Raw genomic sequence first — 21,166 nt, 5'->3', positions numbered from 1 at the left:
ATAAACCTCTAGAGAAAAAAAATGAGTTAAACATCAAAAGCAAACACCCTGCCCTAAGCAGAACTTTACCCCGAAAAGGAAGACATGCCAGAGACTCCATGAAATCCATTCATGGAATCATAGCACATTAGGGTTGGAAGAGAAGTCAGGAGGTCATCTAGTCCAACCCCCTGCTCAAAGCAGGACCAACCCCAACTAACTCAGTGCCTACAGCACCTGGGATTCCCAGGCGGTCACCCATCCAAGTACTAGCCAGGCCCTGGATGGTTTACCTTCTGTGATTGGACAGGACCGGGGCGTTTGATCCGGTACGGCCGTAGGCCACTATGACATTGCAACTGCTATTTACTTTATGTGGAAGGTGCTCAGATACTGTCATAATAAAACCCTACAACAGATGCACAGATAGAATGAGTTTCTGTGAGTTTTTCTTCTTTTCCATCCATGGAGATAGAGAGGATGATTTGGTCCATGCTAGTGACTGATGTGAGTCACCTCACTTAATGCACTGCTGGAAGTGCTGAGATACAATGGCAATGAACGTGTTAAGAACCTATATAGAATAGAATTTGGAAAAATCACTTGCTGCTATTAACTTCTCTTGTTACATGCATAGAGTTTATTTCCAGTAGTTGGCAGCGTAAGATAGCAAGAAGCAAGAGTTAAAATACATTTGCCTTGATCTTGCTTTTACATGCATCTAGTGCTGCTGGATTGTTCAACATATTGGCTTGTTATATTTTAGAAACAATGCAAATGCAAGGTGGTGTTATGGCTGTCTTTTGAAACAAAGATATCTGTGCTGTATATGACTGAAATAGATTTTATTAAATTGGGATTTATGCAGAGATTCCGCAATTTGACTGGGATTAGGCATTGGTTATGGAACTAACAAACTGGGGTCTTGAGTCTAACACAAACACTAAAAATGTATAGTAAATTCCTTACCAACTTGTGGAGTGAAGGTAGGCTGTGTTATTTGTGCACGTCTGGCTCATATTGCTACATAGTGAATGTGGGTGGCTCCCATCAGGTGCACCTTAAGGGTGAAATTACCCCTATGCAGAGGGCCAGCACAAGACTTCTGCCCACTTAAGCCCCACTGAGGCATAGGCTTTATGCTGGCAATCTGCACAGGGTAAATTTAATTAAAATTAGGCTGGGCTTCACAAGAGCCATTATTGGCTTGCCAGCTATTGATACAGCCACTACCACTCACCCCTTTAATTTAATAATCTGTTGAACCAGACATCCCATTTAAGTAAAATAAAAAATAACCCTGTGTGATGGATTATCACCCCTAGGATGCTGTCTGGAAGCCATGAGAAACCGCTGTGCCCTCTAACCACTCAGTTGGACTGGCCCTGTTCACACTGCTTTCCTTGGCTGGAGATGCAGCCAGCCTCACCCAGGCCCTGTTATCACCCAACATGACAGTTGGTGGCGCCACACACTCAAACTGGGCTACCTGAGTGCCAACAGCAGACACCAGCCAGTTTCCCAGCTCTCCAGGCACGCATCCTCCTCTGGAGTATAAACCCAAAATTATATCGTCTTGCACTGCACAGGGATCAAGCTCATTAGTATGTCTGCCTCTCCCTCAGTGTGGAGAGGAATATGCACACTTGGGGTAACTAAGCTGAGATTTTTCCCCAGACACTTTACTTAAAGGTACACTGGTTTAGGTTAAAATATAAACAAGTTTATTAACTACAAAAGATACATTTTAAGTGCTAGCAAACAGATCAAAGCAGATTACTTAGTAAATGAACAAAACCTCAGTCTAAGCCTAAAATACTAGAAAGATAGGATATGAATTAGCAAATTCTCACCCTGTCTGACAATACAAGCAGGCTTGCAGCTTCTTAAGGCACAAGCTGCATTTGCTTTGCAGCTTGGGATCCCCTCCCCACTTCCAAGTCTTTTCTTTTGGAGCTTCTCTCAGGTGTCGAGTTGTGAGGGAGTGAAGAACCGATGATGTCACGCCCAACCTTATATAGCTTTAGCACAGGATGGGAACACTTTGTTCCCAGCTCAGTTCCCAGACCAGCTTGTGGAAAAACACTGGTACCCAAAATGGAGTCCAGAGTCTTGTGGGCTGGTCACATGCCCTTGCAGTGTCATAGCAGCCATTACTTACAGGCTGTCTGGAACAGTCTCAGGAAGGCTCACCAAGGGGAGATAGGCTTCTCCTAAGGCCTGTTGTTTACCCTAATGGCCCTGAATGGACCTTCACAACCAGCTGTTTAGACTGGCAGTATCTTGCCTAGTTGGTGTCACCCAGGTTTGACCACATGTGAAATACAGATATATAATCAATATCCATAACTTCAGATACAAAAATGATACATGCATACAAATAGGATAATATTCAGAAAATCATAACTTTTCCAATGACACCTTACATGACCCATCTTGTACAAAATGCATCATAATTATCATAATCATATAATATCACTATGAAGAATATGGGGTGCAGTGTCACACCCTATATTTCATTTACCTATTCAAAACAAGGCAACACACAAGTTGTTGTCATGCTCTCTGGAGTGGCTCTCGACTCAGGACAGATTGTCAAAAGCAGGGCAGAGATCCCGAACTGACTGTGTTCTCTAAGTGTCACCAACCCAATAACAAATGTGAACTCCTAACACACTAAAACAGTCCACTTGGACATTCCGATCTATCTTCCTTGCCACCCAGGCAAGCTGGATCCAGTGGTGGTTATACACCAAACATTTGGTTGTTCCCAGTCCCAAGAGACCAGTCACTTGCCTCAGGTCAACTTATACATTATATCTCACACCAAATACAACACTTGTATCCAATCCTACAGTAAACTAACTAAGGATTTATTAACCAAGAAAAGAAATGGGAGAGTTATTGTAAGGTTAAAGCAGACAAGAATTTATACACAAATGAGTTACATTCTGTGGTTCCAAAAAGTGACAGAGATGCAGTAATCTGCTAGCTCTGAATGTTATTTAGGGCTATCCTGGGTGGACCCTGGGGATCTCTGCTTCTGTTTCATAGCTGTGAGAGTCCAAACAGCAAAAGAGATGAAAATTTTTTTGACAGCTGCTTTTTATTTTGTTCTTCCAGAATTCAAGCTGATGGGATGAGCCTTTTTGCACATATCCTCTTCATGGAAGTAAGGGGCAATTAACAAAGTCTTTGTATTGTGATGTCCCACGATGGTCCATTTAGTCTTGATAGGCCTTCGGGATGGGCAGGAGACGATCCTTCCTGACTGGGCTCACAGTTTCAGAGCAAACACTTTTTATAGTTACAAAGCAAAAACTTAAATGCTACCTTGAAGCATGTGATAAAGATATAATAAGTGAGATGCATGCGGTAACTTACAGGCATTCCATAAAGTCTGAACACTAAACACATTGTTATAAGTCCAATACCTATCTTAACCTTACTAACACGCAATGTGAATCAAACTGGTTTCCAGCAATAAATTTGTCAGGGATTGCCTAAGATCTAAAGCCTTGGCCAGAGCTGGAACCTGGTCCACCAGCCTCACAGTTATACTAAAAATCCCTCTGAAATTCACAGCACAATTTAGAAAAAAAGGTTGAAATTGCTAAATGACAGCAGTGTAGGTAGCAGAAGTTACCACCTTTGCACTAGACTGAGTTTTTAAATGTGAACCTATTTAGCTATGTATTTCACAACAATGAAAGGGCTTACATGTCTGTTAAGATGAGCCATCCAGGAGTGGTTCAAATTGTAAAATTTATTAATTTCAAATTATATTTAAATAAAAATTTACTTAAAATTGGGAAAACATTAGTGAGCTATTCCATTTTGTTCACCTTATATACTGCTTTTACTCAGACTTTCTAGAAAAAGTCAGCTTTGATCAAAGGCCAAACATGAAAAACTTTAGCACAGAGGTGAAACTTTCAGAAAGTTAAGCACACTGAAAATGGGGAGATGATGGCGCAAGTCATGTAGTGATCCTATCTAGAGTGGGTTCTGCCAGGTGCCTGCTATGGCTTCGTAGATTCCAAGACCAGAACTGACTGTTGTGATCATGTAATCTGACCTCCTGTATAACACAGGCCAAAGAACTTCCCCAGAATAATTCCTAGAGCACAGCTTTTAGAAAACATCTGGTCTTGATTTAAAAATCCACCTGATCCTTGGTTAATTGTTCCAGTTGTTAATTACTCTCACCCTTAAAAACATATGCCTTATTTCCAGTCTGAATTTGTCTAGCTTCAACTTCCAGCCATTGGATCATGTTATACCTTTCTCTGCTAGATGGAAGAGACTATTATTAAATATTGGTTCCTCATGTACAGACTTACAGACTGTAATCAAGTCACCCCTTAACCTTTTCTTTGAGATACACAAATTGATCTCCTTAAATGTATACGGCATGTTGTCTAATTCTCTAATTGTGCTCATGGCTCTTTTTGAGCCCTCTTCAATTTATTAACATCCTTCTTGAATTGTGGGTACCAGAACTGAATTCAACATTCCAGCAATAGTTGTAACAGTGCCAAATACAGAGGTAAAATAACCTTTCTACTCCTACTTGAGATTCCTCTGCTTATGCATCCAAGGATCGCATTACCCCTTTTGGCCACAGTGTCACACTGGGAGTTCATGTTGAACTGATTATTTTGGGAAGCAGTGACTGTGAAAAAGATTTGGGGGTAGCAGAGGATAGAGTCCCCTATCTTGTCAGTATGGCCTATGCGCTTTGTTCCTACATGTACACATTTAGCCATATTAAAATGTATATTGTTTGCTTTTACCCAATTTACCAAGTAAGCCAGATTATTTTGAATCGGTGATCTGCCCTCTTCATTAGTCCCCTCTCCATTAGTCCCCTCTCCCCCAATTTCAGTGTCATCTGCAAACTTTATTAGTGATGACACAATGTTTTATCAATGACCTGGAATAAAAGAGTTAAATAGCATCTGGCCAAGAACAGATCACTGAGAAACCCCACTGGAATCACACCTGCTTGATGTTGATTCCTATTTACAATTACATTTTGAGACCTTTCAGTGATCCTGTTTTTAATCCATTTAATATGTGCCATGTTAACTGTATATTCTTCTAGTTTTTAATCAAAATGTCATGCAGTATGAAGTCAAACGCCTTGCAGAAGTCTATTATGTTCTTTATCAACCAAACTTGTAATTTCATCAAAAAAAGATTTCAGGTTTGTTTGACAAGATCTATTTTTCATAAACCCATGTCAGCTGGAATTAATTATATTTCCCTCCTTTAATTCTTTATTAAAAGAAGCTCATGTCAGCCACTCCATTATCTTGCCTGGGATCAATGTCAGGCTGACAGGCCTATTATTACCCAGGTCATCCCATTTACTCTTAAAAAATTGTCACAATATTAGCTTTCTTCCAGTTTTCTGGAATTTCCCCAGTGCTCCAAGACTTATTGAAAATCAGTGTTAATGATCCAGCTAGCTACTCAGCTCTTGGATGCAAGTTGTCTGGACCTGTTGATTTTAAAATGTCTAACTTTAGTAGCTTCTTCTTAACATCCTCTAGAGATACTAGTGGAATGGAAACAGTATTATCACCATATGATGAAACTATATCAGTTGTTTTTTCCCCAAATACAGAACAGAAGTATTTATTGAACACTTCTGGGTTTTTTGCATTATTATTGATAATTCTACCATTTCCATCTAGTAATTCATCAATATCATTGTCAGGATTCTTTTTGTTTTTAATATATTTAAAGACTCCTTCTTATTGTCTTTACCTCTTCAGAGACAGACTTTTGCCTAGTGTCCCTTGGCTTCCTTTATCAGTTTTCTACAATTCCTAACTTCTGGTTTATATTCTATCAACTTCCCCTTTTCCATTTATTATATTATTTTGTTATTTATAAATATGGCACATCAGAGTTGGTTGTTGAACATATTGACTGTTTATATTTTTTGATTGCATGAGAAATATAGAACTTATACAGAAGGCCATTGTTCTTTTTGTACTTACACTTTGACCAAAAAATGGTATCTTTTCCCTATAATAATGTTATAAATCTTGTGGGTTCCAGGTCCAAATCCACAGAGTTCCTGCAGCGTTAGCGTGTAAATAACAGAAACAATTATCAATAGATTGTCTGCTTTAAGAGTGCCAAAGTACCAAGTCCAGATAATATACAGCCATAAATGTTAGTTCCAGTAGCTACAGGATTAAAAATCAGTGATGTTTTAATTAACAGTAATTTTTCCATGACAGATACACTGAGCTTGGAGCATGCTGAATCCAAAACATTCTTTTTTAATGTATTGGGGAGCATTGGGTGTATAGAAGTACAGATACTGATCTTCCTTGCAGTTCTACTGAACTCAGTGATCTTATTCTGTTGTAAAACTTGTGTCAGATCAACACGGGGCATACTCTTATTATGGCTACACTTGCAAATTTGCAGCGCTGCAGCAGGGTGTGAAAACACACCCTCTCCAGCGCTGCAAATTGCGGCGCTGCAAAGCACCAGTGTGGTCAAAGCCCCAGCGCTGTACGTTATTCCCCACAGAGAGGTGGAGTACGGACAGCGCTGGGAGAGCTCTCTCCCAGCGCTGGCGCTTTGACTACACTTAGCGCCTCAAAGCGCTGCCACGGCAGCGCTTTGAAGTGCAAGTGTAGCCATCAGTTTGGGAAATAAGGTTGCAGGACTTACTTTTGTTGTTAAAAGTTTATAAGACAGAGTCCTTAGTTTTTCGTTTGGGGACAGGAAGAGACTCCAACTCTCATGTTTTACAAAGAACTGAAGCCAAAATTCAGACCTGGTTTGAACTGGGACAAAGTCACCAACTTCTGTTGATGCTGTTGCTTAAGCAGGTATGAATTTGGCTCCAAGTGTCTAGATTTTATGAAATCAAGTGGTTTGTATAACTTGTGTTACGATGATCCCAGGCTTTTACATATAAGAAATCATATTGCTTGTGATCATTTCATCTATTAATCTATTAGAGGAATGTGTTTGCCTTTCAATTTATGATGACACTGGTATATCTAAGAACTGCTATCATGCTTTTCCTGCAGTGCTGTAATGAAGTAAAAAAAAAAGTTGGTTTAGGCTCTTTTGATCTCATAGGTTAAAGCTGGGGTTCTGAAATCTGGGTTGGAATCCAATCCCTCACTTTAAGAGTGAAGAAAGTAAGTTAAGTGTAAAATACCTAGTTGGTGCCCTGTTCATAATAAATAGATATGGCTTTTTTTTCCCCTTCGTTTCTTTTCTTTTTTTTCATTTAAAAATTATGTCATTTGGTTTGGAAAAGTACAAAATGTAGTTAAATGGCCTGAACCTGATTCAGCTTCCACTGAAGTCAGTATCAGAACTGACTGTCTTCAGTGGAAAAAGTGTCTAGCCTTGTATGGATTAATATGAAAGAAAAATGCCATGATATGCAAAGATGTGTTAATACCATAGAATTATTTGAGTAGAAAATGTGTAAATGTAATGACTCCAGGCCTTTGATTTACAGAAATCATAAGAATTGTATGAGTGAGACATTTCCCTCAAATTCAGTGGCTGTTTTTCTGCAGAGTAAATTTTTGTTTTGTTTTGTTTTCTCCCAGTCCAAGCAATATTTTGAAAACCAACTGCAAAGTTGTCAAGTCTCATGATTTTACTGTGTTTCATGATATTTTGTGGGGGGTTTTCTTAAAGCTCCATCTCTTGGAGTCATGTGAATATGTGAGATCTCAGCTCAGTATGATTTTAAAGCCCTTGTAGTGGCAAAGAAAATCTTGAAAACACCAGAGTGGACCTCAGGGCTCAAAAATGCAAAGGAAAATTAAAAGAACCTTATAATATATATTCAGATCTTTTGCGTTTTAACCCAACATCATGATTTTGGGAGCTGCCTTGTGATTTTTTGAACACTTAGGGATGGCAATACTGCATTTGTTCTCAGTGATGTATCTAAATCAGAAGAATGGGCAAATTGCTCACTTGGCAATCAAGGCCATTCTGACTTTGCGAAATGGTAGATTAGGTGTACTTTGAGTAGCAAAATTTCTCGACGTCCCTCTTCTGTTCCACCTGACATGCATGCATCTGAGCCTGTTCCTTTTGTCTGTCAGCTTAAGGAAATCTAACCCCCTAGGTTTGTCCTTGAACCCAGGCTTCTCATGTTGCAGTGCAATTGTTTTGAAAATTTTAAGATGCTTTCCTTTTGAGAAGAATCTAGAGAGATTAGAAATGGGCAGCAACCATCTTTTAAAAAATGCAGGCAACTTCATCTTGGGAACATAATCTGCAAGCAATGGGTGTCTTCATTTGGGTTTAGAAAGCACTTAGCACATTATGGATGCTACCACAATCTAAATAAATAATAATGTTTAGCAATTCCTGACGCCTTAATAAAGCAAACTCTGCGGTGTCCTTTTAATTTTCTGGCATGTGTTCCTTATCCTCATAATACTCTGCTATTGAAATCCTGCATTGCTGCAGAAAGTATCAAATTACATACCACCAAACTGAAATGGACCCTTATTATTTCTAATCAAACCCATAAATGTGCAAAAACAGTCCTGGAGCAATGCATCCCTTTACATCTTTGCACCAAAGACTAGCTCAGTGAAGCCTAAATGAGATCCTTAACTTCAATCTACTATCACTGATCACCTGAATGTGCCTCTCCCATCAAGAGAACTATTTGCATCCAAAAGGCCCTTTTAAAATGCAGATCCATACCTTGCAAATACTAAAACAACCTTTTTTGTGCAAGCACAAAACCCTATAATAAATATGGCTACTTCAGTCCATATCCAAATTAATATTCAATATCCCCCTCCCTCAGTCAGGGAAGATGAAGACACTTTACCAAACTTAGGGCAGATCTACACTTATGCTATATCAGTGCAGCTGCGCTGCTGTAGCTTAAGTGCAGGTGTTCCTACGCTGGTTGGGGAGCTTCTCTCGTCAGCGTAGTTAATTCACCTCCGCTAGAGGCGATAGCTTTGTCAAAAGGAGACGCTCTCCTGCTGACATAGTGCTGTCTACTTGGGGGGTGGGGGTAGGTTATTATAACTACGTTGCTCAGGGGGATGGATTTTTCACACCCCTTAGCGATGTAGTTATACTGATACAAGTCTGTAGTGTACACCTGGCCATAGTCTGAGAGTCCAAATTTATCTTAACTGGAACTTGTCAGAAACCAGAATTTCTGTCCTGCAGGAAATACCAACATTTCAAATTCTAAAAATTTTTTAATCCAAAAAAAAAAAAGCTGAAATTTCATGCAAAACAAAATCTCTGAAAAATTTCAATTCAGGATCATTAAATCATTTTTTGTTGCGATAAGGTAAAACATGTCACTTTGACTTATATGTAAAAGATATGTTACATATACAAGTATAAATGTATATTACGTATAAGTAATAATAAAAAGTACAAAATATTACATATAAAAGTAACCTAATATAATACATAATATATTAAACTATTAATTGTAAATATTATGTATTATATTAGGTTACTTTTATTTATAATAAGTATTACAGATAATTAGGGCTGTCAATTAACCGCAGTTAACTCATGCAATTAACTCAAAAATTAATTGTGATGATAAAATTAATTGCAATTAGTTGCACTGCTAAACAATAGAATACTAATTGAAATATATTAAATATTTTTGGATTTTTTTCTACATTTTGAAATATATTGATTTCTATTACGACACAGAATACAAAGTGTACAGTGCTCACTTTATATTATTATTTGTATTACAAATATTTGCACTGTAAATCCCACTCCGCCCCAGGCCCCATCCCCACCTGCCCTCTTCCCTCAAGCCCCCACCCCGCCCTGCCTCTTCCCACCCCCCACTCCATCTAGGCCCCACCCCCACCTCACCCTTCTTCCAAGCCCCCACTCCAACCCCACCTCGCCTCTTCCCACCCAGTTCCACCCCCTCCCCCAAGCATGCTCCATCCCCGCTCCTCCTCCTCCTCCCCCCCAGCACCTCTTGTATGCCATAGAACAGCTGATTGCGGCGAGCCAGAGGCGCTGGGATGGAGGGGGAGGAGTTGAGTGGCAGGGCTGCCAGTGGACGAGAGGCACTGGGTGGGGGAGGAAGCTGGCTGCCAATGGGTGCTAAGCACCCACTGATTTTTTTCCGTGGGTGCTCCAGTCCTGGCGCCTATGCCTGGGAGCTTAAATTCATAACTTTGCACGACACTAAAAATCATGGGCTGACTAGAAAGACTGCATTTATGGCTTGTTACAACACACTATAACCCATTAAATACCCCCCTCCCCCGAAGGTTTTTTTTCTGCCTTTCCCCCTGTGACTGGAGAGGTGTTAACTGGCTGCTTCACCTTGAATGGTCCTTTGCATAGAATTAACACACATTTCTAAATTACTTGTTCCATCTTGTATTTAGCTGTGACAGGCTGAGTATTTCCCAGACCCGAAGAAGAGCTCTCTGTAAGCTCAAAAGCTTGTCTCTCCCCCCAAAATAATTTGGGTCAATAAAAGAGATTACCTCACCAACCTTGTCTTTTTAGTAGACAAGAAAAGATTTTTAGTTAGTGCAGCTCACATCAGAGCTTTATGCAGGGTTGCTGGAACAATTTGTACAGTGTGAGTACTGACAGCCATTGATCCAAACTGTAAACCCTGTATAAGATGAAAACCACCTCAAGCCTGGAGGTGCAACAGCACCCCTAGTTCCAGCACCTGTGACTGTATGTTTGCAGTAGTTGAATAACTTTTCATATAAATGCAAGTCTGACAGGCTGGGAAATAACTATCTGTCAATGTAATCTGAGGCATGTCTGAAATATAGAGGGGACAGTATTTCATTCAAGAAATTGCCGTTCATTTCATAATAAAAGGAATTATGTGGATTATGTGGTCCTGCTAATAGGCTGTGTGTCCAGGAGATGTGATTATGCACACGGCCACAGAGGAGCTACGGCTTGGCTGTGTGAGTTAATTATGCACTGGGTTGCTGCACACAGGTCATGTTTGAGGAGCTTGTGAAAGGCAGCCTTGGCTGAGCAAGCAGAAGTGCCGTGTGCAAAGATTAGTAGTGCTGCATGCAGTTTGGTGAGTGCAAAGAGATGTCAATTGGTGGGGAGTGTTTAAATCGGGTGCAAGAGTATACAGTCGAGTGCAGCATGGTACTTGCATATAAAGGGGGCAGATTAGAATTAGGAGTTCACCATGAACACATAAAGAGGAGAACATTGATGCAGAGGAACAGAACTTTTGTTCTGGATATCGCTGGGAGAAGTTTTTCTGCTAATTTAATGGAATAACATCTCTTAAAAATTCCCATTTGGCATTACGATATTTGAAGCCTGGAAAGATAATGGAGAGGAAATCAGACAGTGATTTGAAAAGGGATCAGTCCACCTTGGCTACTTTAAACAACAAAAATGTAACCCTGGTGACTTTTCATAAGCGGCAATCATCTAATGCTGTGCCTGCACTACTCATTGTCAGTGAACCTTCCAAGTCAGGATCCCCTGGAAAAGCAGGGGACTGCTCTCAGAAAGAAGAGAAAGTTTCACAGAGTTACCCTGTGGGAGCATCAAAAGTCAACAGTATGCATGTAAGTTTGCAACTAAATGTACTTGAGCTTAAAACAAAGTATACTGGATATAGATTGTTAATTGATATATTACACCTTTATATTCAAAGTTCGTTATGATCCCGGGAGTGGTGATGTATAACTAATGTCTGTAAGATCCTTGGATTTTCTTGCATAAAAAAACTTCTGTACAAGTGCAAAGCATTTTGAAATTCTCTGAAGATCATCTATAAATGCAAAGTTTTAAAATTAGGCAGCTTTAACTAGTAGGCGTCATTGCCAGCTCTACCTAGAATAATATGAAGTGGGAATCCCTAGTAATTACAACATATACATATAATGTGTTAGCCTTCCTTCTTTTTAAGCTGCGTTTATTTCAGAAGTTAGGCATCAGTTTGTGGTTTGGTTATCCTGTGGAATGAGAGAAATTGCCTGAACAGTGAAAATGATCGTAATTATAGATAAGTTACTTACCTATAAACTATACCAGTGAAACCAGCAAAAGTTCGTGGTAGCACAATTGTCACAACTGCTTTCTCACTCAGGCTTGTCTGTAACTATATCATAGTTTTGTACAGTAAATCTTATTAGGAGGAAGTGCTATTTCATTTTGAAAAATGAACTTGTAAAATGTAGTTGTAATTCTTACTAAAATTACAGATGATACAGCATAATACTAAAGTGCACATAAACTATAACAGTGTAACTTGACTCATAGTCTGGTGTGTTAACTGACAGGATATTTTTAATGACTTATCTTTTAAACCCATGTATGTTTATAGCTTAGTTTTAGAGTGACTTAAACAATTACCATCAAAGTAGAATGAAATGATAATCGGGGACAGACCAAGTAAATCTGAAAGCATTTACTATCTCTAGTTGTTTTATGGAAAACATCTATAATATGAGAAACAAACATGACATAAGATTAGGTTACTTCTGCCAACTGGTCTTTTTACATACTTGGTTCAGGTATTTACTATGTTGGGTATACTGTACTACTAATTATATCAGAAACATGAAAACTGCATGCAATCAGGGTTTTTTCATTCCAAATCAGAAATACAGTACATGTACCACAGAGGCTTTCCCCCCTGCGCCAATGTAAAAGTTTTAAATGAACCTGCTTAAAGTAACCCATTTTTAATTAAACTTAAACTGAGCCCTTAGAGGCATTAAATGTGCGGTATATGGTATATCAATCTAGTAAGACTTGCTACAATTACTTAAACCTTTCTTTGCCTTCTTTCCTATTGGTAAAATGGGGGTGACAGTACCTCCTTCACAGAGATGTAACAGAATTTAGTTAGTAAAGTGCTTTGAAGCTATAAAGGATCATATAGAGGTATTTCCTTTTAAAATTCATCTTCTCCTGAAGGATGAATTCTGTGGAATAATACCGAGCTCCTGGTTGTGCTTTTAAAAGGGCCAAGGACTGTAACAGCTATGTATGGCTATTAGCAGCTACTAATAACAGTGAGTAATAACAGCAGCTATTATTACTTCTTAATGGTCTTCCTTTGTTTTGTGTTACTACACTAGGTTGAGAGTGAAGGGAGGAAAGAAATGCCTAGATCGACACTCATGGCTGACAAACCAAAAAAAAAAAAAGTTTTACTCATTAAAATGACATTTTTAATTGTAAAGTGGCTGCTGTTTTATTACAGATTGAGCTGGTAGCACCTCCTATTATTGGGGGTGGGAGGTGGGGAGAGAGTGTAATTTGCCTGTGCAAATTGTGCAACAATCTGAAAATCCCAGCAGCTAGGCTGGGTGACAAATAAACTCAGACAAGATGGATGTCCCTGTTTAGGGCCCTACCAAATTCACAGCCATGAAAAACTTGGTCCTGTGTGCTTTTACCCTATACTATACAGATTTCATGCGGGGAGATTAGCATTTCTCAAATTGGGGGTCCTGACCCAAAAGGTAGTTGCAGGGGGGGGTCACAAGGTTATTTTAGGGGGTCATGGTATTGCCACACTTACTTCTGTGCTGACTTCAGAGCTGGGTGGCATACCATACCATGCTACCCTTACTTATGCGCTGCTGCTGGCAGCAGCTCTGCCTTCAGAACTGGGCTCCTAGCCGGCAGCCACCACCCTCCAGCTGCTCAGCCTAGGGCCCTGGGGAAGAGCCCCCCACAGCACAGGACCGGGATATCATACAAGAAGATCTGGATGACCTTGTAAACTGGGGCTGGGAGGCTAATGGGGGTCAGCCTGCGCTCTGGGGCTGGGGGAGGGAGGCCATGCAACCTGCGTGGGGGTGGGAGGGACGGGACTGTGTGCCCTTCCAGCTCTTCAGGGCTGGGGAGGGCTATGCTGCTCGCCCAGGGCTGGGGGGAGGCGCCTCCCTCTTGCCCGCCCCTAACCCGCCCGGCTCTCCGGGACTGGGGGCACTTGGACATCCTGGGAGTATGTGGGAGGGGTGGGGGGCTGGCTGCCGTGTCGGGAGGAGGGGGGGACTCTGGGCTTCAGCAGGAGGGGTGGGGCCCTTGGCAGGAGGGGTGGTCCAGGCTAGGGGATAACCTCCTGGGGTTCACCCACTGCCCATGATCTGTAAGTACCTACATGAAGAACAAATATTTGATAATGGGCCCTTCAATCCAGCAGACAAAGATATAACTAGAGCCGATGGCCGGAAGTTGAAGCTAGATCAGGGGTCGGCAACCTTTCAGAAGTGGTGTGCCGACTCTTCATTTATAGATTCTTTAATTTAATATTCACTTTAATTTAAGGTTTTGCATGCCGGTAATACATTTTAATGTTTTTAGAAGGTTTTTAGAAGGCCTCTCTCTATAAGTCTATATATTATATAACTAAACTAGTGTTGTATTGTAAAATAAACAAGGTTTTCAAAATGTTTGAGAAGCTTCATTTAAAGTTAAATTAAAATGTTGATCTTACACCGCCAGCCCGCTCAGTCCGCTGCCAGCCTGGGGTTCTGTTCACCTAGGCCGGCAGCGCACTGAGCGGGGCCTGCGGCCAGGACCCCAGCTGGCAAGGGATGTGACTAGCAAAACCCAGGAATTTTAATGTCCCAGGAAGACTTACAGATTTCTTGGGACAGCTACCCTAAAACAAACAAAAGCAAAACAAAAAAAGAGGGGGGGGGGAAGGGATAATCCCAGGAAAACCAGGACGGCTGGTAACCTAGTCACAGTTGTTACCTGTTTCCTGCAAATTGTTCACACCCAGCCTGCTTTTTCATATGACTCTTATAAACTGGAGCAAAGCTCTGGAAGATTGTCCCCCAGCCCTTTGTCTGTTGCACATCTCTTGCTCAAAGGATGTAGAACATACACACTCTGTAGTATGTAAGTAACCGGAACATGATTTTCTCCTAAGAATATTTAAATATACAAAGTGGGCTTTATACCTCTGTAACTAAGACTTTCTTGTCAGATGGGTGATTGGGAATCATCCTTAATGCCCATCTGCCTCGCATTATTTTTTATTCTATCACATCTTTATAAAGAGAATAAAATCCTTGAGCCCTTAAGCAAATGTTACATATTTTTGTAACCTTTCAACAAGACTTGTCAAAACGAAAATATGGGCGTGTTTGATCCTATATCTTAAGGACAGTACTGTACATAAGAGAGATTTATTTAACTTTCTGAAGGGATTCTTTTCCTTCTGTCATGTCACATGCCTATATTTTTAGCTAACAGCTGGGGGGCGGGAAACACAGTCATTTAAATTTTGCTTCTATTTTGAATTACTTTTTTGAAATGGGATTGGAAACCACATACATGCCTCTGAACCTCCAATCACTTCCAGTTGCCCCTGGAAAGGATAGAATGGAAGTCTGAAATAAAACAGGATTTTTGTTGCGGAGAAAGAGAATGACAATGGGGGCTGGAAAAATGAATTCTTTGTGTTAAACTTTTACCATTTTGGGCCTGACCCAGGCATCTGGATTCCCAAGTTATCTGTCCACGAGGCAAAATTACATGAATGGATTTGAAGTTCTGCTTCAGATGAACAAGGCACCCACTTATGTAAATAACTGGCTTAATTCTAATGTGAATTAAGCAAGGATATTAAGGACCAATCTTATTTAATCTTTTTATAACTGACTTTGGCACAAAAAGTGGGAGTGTGCTAAGAAAGTTTGCGGATGACACAAAGTTGAAGGACCAAGATATCATACAAGAAGATCTGGATGACCTTGTAAACTGGAGTAATAGTAATAGGATGAAATTTAATAGTGAAAAGTGCAAGGTCATACATTTAGGGATTAATAACAAGAATTTTTGTTATATGCTTGGGACTCATCAGTTGGAAGTAACAGAGGAGGAGAAGGACCAGGGAGGGAGAGGAATTATTTAAGCTCAGTATCAATGTGGACACAAGAACAAATGGATATAAACTGGCAATCAGGAAGTTTAGATTTGAAATTAGATGAAGGTTTCTAACCATCAGAGGAGTGAAGTTCTGGAACAGCCTTCCAAGGGGAGCAGTGGGGGCAAAAGACATATCTGGCTTCAAGACTAAGCTTGATAAGTTTATGGAGGGGATGGTATGATGGAATAGCCTAATTTTGGCTATAAATTGATCTTTGACTATTAGCAGTAAATATGCCCAATGGGATGTTAGATGGGGTAGGACCTGAGTTACTACAGAAAATTCTTTCCTGGGTGCTGGCTGGTGAGTCTTGCCCACATGCTCAGGGTTTAGCTGATCCCCATATTTGGGGTCGGGAAGGAATTTTCCTCCAGGGCAGATTGGAAGAGGCACTGGGTTTTTTTTGCCTTCCTCTGCAGTGTGGGGCATGGGTCACTTGCTGGAGGATTCTCTGCACCTTGAAGTCTTTAAACCACAATTTGAGGACTTCAGTAGCTCAGACATAGGTTACGGGTTTATTACAGGAGTGGGTGGGTGAGATTCTGTGGCCTGTGCATTTTCCTGGCATCAGTTAACTTAGCAGCACTTCCACCTGTGTAGAATGTTGCTGTTTTGGAACTGAGAAGTTACATCTAGTTTTTTTTGTTTATTTTTCTTGCACTTCAGGCTTTGTCTAAGTCTAGCTCCCCTGCTAGTTGTGTACGGGAACCAACCATGAAGCAGAATTTTGCTTTTGACAACATCGGCTACGAGAAGAGCGCTGAAAATATGCCCTCTCTGCTTCCTCAAACGAGCACCGTCACAGTCAATATTTTGGGTATGACTTGCCAGTCGTGTGTGCAGTCGATAGAGGGCAGAATTTCCAAGGTGAAGGGCATTGTGAGCATCAAGGTCTCCCTTGAGCAGAGCAATGCTGTAATAAAATATATACAGTCAGAAATAGGCCCCCAAGAGGTTTGCCAGGAAATTGAAGACATGGGCTTTGATGCCAGCATTGCAGAAGCAAGAACTACAGCATCATCTGTAAGATCGACGTCCTTGGGAGAAGCACTAATGAAGCTGCGAGTAGAAGGTATGACATGCCAGTCTTGTGTCAACACCATTGAAGGAAAGATTGGAAAACTACATGGCGTGCTGAGAATCAAAGTCTCCCTCAGTAACCAAGAAGCAGTCATTGCTTACCAGCCTTACATCATTCAACCCGAAGACCTCAAAAACCACATCGATAACATGGGGTATGAAAGCACGATTAAGAGCAAGCTAGCCCCGTTAAAGCTTGGTATGATTGATCTAGAACGCTTGCAGACTACAAGCACAAAGAAAACTCCAGCCAGCTTAAACAATAACAGCGTGGAGCCAGTGGTGGGCAAAATGAATAGTACAACTAGTATGAAACTGGGAGTAGAAGGGATGCACTGCAAGTCTTGCGTCAAAAACATCGAAGGAAATATATCAGGTCTTCCAGGCGTACAAAGTATTAAAGTGTCATTGGAACATAAAAATGCTGTTGTGCAATTTAACCCAAACGTAATTACCCCAGTATCTTTGCAACAAGCCATTGAGACCCTTCCACCTGGTAACTTTAAAGTCTCCCTCCCTAATGGAGTGGAAGCAAATAACAGAGAGCTTTTATCAAAGGCAGCATTTTCATCACCTCAGTTTCATAGCACGTCCTCTGGGGATCAGCTGACAAGCACGTCTGTACTTAGTATTGATGGAATGACCTGTGGATCCTGTGTGCAGTCCATAGAAGGCACAATGTCCCAAAGGAAAGGAGTACAGCATATATCAGTTTCGTTAGCTGAAAGGACTGGAACCATACACTACAATTCAGCTGTAACTAATTCAGAAGAGCTAAGAGGTGCTATAGAAGACATGGGATTTGATGCTTCCATTCTCACAGGTACTTGTATGTTTTCTATAAGTAAGCTAGAAGAAAGTGAAAAAATTACTTTTAAAATCGATAGTTCGTGTGTGTGTGTGTGTGTGTGTGTGTTTTGTTTGTTTTGTTTTAAGGCTAGAAGTGACCATTATGATCTGGCCTGCCCTGTATAATACAGGCCATACAATTTCACCCTGAAAAATTATTTATTTCCACGTTCAAGTGAGTGCGTTATTGGGCAAAAGCGTTGTTTTAAGTTACGATATGTAGTCAAAAGTCTAACCAGTAATCTAGTGGCTTTTAAATAGCAGAGAACCTGAGAAAACATATGAGCTGCACTCCACTGAAACAGGTTTCCACTCTTCTCCCCTCCACCCACCAAGCTGGTGTGAGTATAAATAATATACACAGAGAACAAACACTTTAATAAAATACCTCGCAGTTAAAAGCAACTATTTCCTTCACTGGAACTGCTGCCTGGTATCTCAAGGCACGTCCACACTGCAGCTGGAGGTATGATTAGTAGCTGGTGTAGATGTACTTGCACTTGCTGTACTCTAGCTAGCTTGCTAAAAATAGAAGTGAAGACATGGGCTGCGCCAGCCAGCTAGAGTAAAGTCAGCGCATATATGTCTGTATAAACTGCAGATCACACTCTCAGCTGCAGTGCAGATGTATCCTTAGTAGATCTTCTGTACCTCACCTGTAGAATGGTTATGCCAAGGGCCTAATCCTGCTTCCGGTGAGTCAGTGTCAAAACTCCTATTGACTTCAGTGTCAGGGGCACTGGAACAGTTATTATAGTGGGGGTGCTGAGAGCCATTAAATCAAACTGTAAACCGTGTATATAATGGAATCCACTTCAAGCCAGGGGGTGCAGCATCCCCCCGCACCTCTAGTTCCAGCACATGTGTTCAATGGGAGAAGTATAATGTATAAATGTATAAAACAAGTGCACTGTGTTGAGCACATGAGTTTAATGGTTAAGATGTTGCTATAGTGCATAATCTCATTTACTTGGTGAATTTCAAAAGCAAGAATAATAGTAGTAAAAAGCTATTGCTTTACTCAGCATATAATTTTGACAGGTTCCCACACCCCTTTTTGCTTTGTCCCATTCCTAGGCCATATTTTTGGACACATTGATTTTTGGCCCTGTCAGCCATTGGGGTGGGGGTGGGGGGTTATTTTAAAAATTGAGTTTATCTTTATTGGATGTAATAGAACTAAATGAATAAATATAGCTTTCACACCCTTTCTTCATTTTTCAGCGGAAAATGTGCCTTTTACACATTTAGTGCAATTCTGCATAAAGTCTAGTGAACAGGTGTGCAAAGTCTGAATGGCAGAAGAATACATTTTTAATATGCACTTTTAGAGAGTAACTTTTTTATGGAGTTAATACTTTTCTAAATAAAGGCATTAAATAATTGTGCATGGGCTTACTGACACAGAAAGGAGAAGTGTTTATATATACACACATTTTTAGAGGAAAATATTTTATATGCAATTAGTACATTGTTTATTCAGCTTTGTTTAGCAAATGCACAAATATACCGAAGTATTAGAGAGAGAGAGAAACTATAGCTATAGAGCTCATTACATATTAAAATAATTTTAAACCACCAAGAAAGGAAGCAGAGAGAAGAGGGAAGCATTTCATGCTGCAGATTGGTACTGCCCAAATAACAGAAATCCCTGTTCTGGAAGCTTGAGACAAAACTACACCTCCTTGGCTGAACCAATCAGAAGGGATTATTTAACCAAGGGGCCTCTTGGGGACCCACACATCATAGAAAATTGTGATGCATTTTACCATTCTGAATCCAGTTTATGGATTTATCCATAGATATTTAATTACTCCATATTTTCCCAAGTCACTATGAACACAGCACTTTATTTATTGCAGCATTTTAAAGTATAAATTAGAGCTAAAATACCAAACAAAAGGAGTATGCCTGTAGATTTATAAGAACTATGTAAATTTAGCAGTTAGGCTTATATCTGTTGAATTCTGGACCAGAAATAAAATTTCCTCTTTCTACATAATGGCTTAACTTGTATTAGAAGTCTCTTAAATTTTGTAAAGTTTTTGAAGGACAGATAAATTTAACAAAAAAAATAGCAAAACATAGAACACACAGAGACATAGCACCATTCACCTCCCACACCCCTGCCCTACTGTTCAAAACAGTTAGCCTACAAGTTGGCTTCAACGTATGCAGTGGTGAGCTGCAGCCGGTTCGCACCGGTTCGCGAGAACCGGTTGTTAAATTTAGAAGCCCCTTTAGAACCAGTTGTTCCTGGAGGAACAACTAGTTCCAAAAGGGCTTTTAAATTTAACAAAAGCTCTAGCAGCTCTCTACCCTTCCCCCGGCCCCAGCTCACCTTACTCCGCTTCTGCCTCCTCTTCGGAAGCTCCTCCGGCTTCTCCTCCCCCTTCCCAGCTTCCCGCGAATCAGCTGTTCTTGCGGGAAGCCTGGGAGGGCTGAGAAGGCTTCCACCAGGTGAGCTGGGGCCAGGGGGTGGGGGCGCCAGCAGGAGAAGGGCTCCAGGTGCCGTGCCGCCCAGCGAGGTCGCGGCCGGACCCTGGGGCTGGGTGGCGCGGCTCCTGCCCCCTGGGTCCAGCTGCGACCTCGCCAGGCAGCGCGGCGTGGCTCCTGCCCGGCCCCCGGGTCCGGCACCGACGTCGGCCGGGTGGCTCCGGTCCCAGCCCCAGCCCAGCTCGGCCCCCACCTCCAGGCAGCGCGGTAAGGGGGCAGGGAGTGGGTGTTGGAAGAGGGCAGGGGAGTTGGGGGGGTGGATTAGTGTCGGAGAGGTCAGAGGGCAGGGAACAGGGGGATTGAACGGGGGTAAGGGTCCCGGGGGGGCAGTCAGAAAGGAGCAGGGATTGGATGGGGCGGTGGGGGCAGTTAGGGGTAGGGATTCCAGGGACAGTCAGGGGACAGAGAGAAGGGGTGGTTGGATGGTGTAGGGGTCCCGGGGTGCCATCAGGAATGAGAGAAGGGGTTGGATGGGGTGGCAAGGGGCAGTCAGGGGACAGGGAAGGGGGGTGGATGGGGCAGGGGTCCCGGGGGGGGCTGTCAAGGAACATGGGGGGGTTGGATGGGGCAGGAGTCCCTGGGGGGGGGCATGACCTCCTCATGGGGTGAGGAGGAGGGAACCGGTTGTTAATATTTTGGCAGCTCATCACTGAACGTATGCCTATCTTCTAATCACTGTAAGTATCATTCAAACTAATTTTATATTATTTTATATGTCACCCACTTTCACACACATTCATACTTGGTTTTTTTCAGCATTATTTTATACAAAATACACCCAACCTACCTTAAAAGAAATCTAATGATGTAAAATTGGTGAATACACCTCATTTAGACAAAATA

At 41.3% G+C, this 21,166-nt stretch overlaps 1 protein-coding gene and 1 pseudogene across 2 annotated transcripts in view; one reads left to right on the top strand and one right to left on the bottom strand.

Moving 5' to 3' along the window:
* Nucleotides 1–204: 204 nt before the first annotated feature.
* LOC123362294 lies at nucleotides 205–322 on the bottom strand (annotated as a pseudogene).
* A 10,679-nt stretch (nucleotides 323–11,001) lies between these two features.
* Nucleotides 11,002–21,166, top strand: part of ATP7B (ATPase copper transporting beta) — a 49,764-nt gene continuing 39,599 nt past the window's right edge. Inside the window, exons 1-2 of one of the 2 annotated variants that reach the window (XM_045014595.1) lie at nucleotides 11,002–11,567; nucleotides 16,565–17,801. In XM_045014595.1, coding sequence (XP_044870530.1) covers nucleotides 11,325–11,567; nucleotides 16,565–17,801 — 1,480 coding nt within the window. In that variant the 5' untranslated portion in view covers nucleotides 11,002–11,324. Of the gene's footprint in view, nucleotides 11,568–16,564; nucleotides 17,808–21,166 lie in introns of both variants that reach the window. The other variant, XM_045014590.1, reaches the window with a different exon arrangement.

The sequence above is a fragment of the Mauremys mutica genome, chromosome 1, assembly GCF_020497125.1.
Source record: "Mauremys mutica isolate MM-2020 ecotype Southern chromosome 1, ASM2049712v1, whole genome shotgun sequence".
Lineage (NCBI taxonomy): Eukaryota > Metazoa > Chordata > Testudines > Geoemydidae > Mauremys > Mauremys mutica.
Note: the sequence above shows the minus strand (reverse complement) of the source record. Positions and strands in the feature narration are given on the sequence as shown.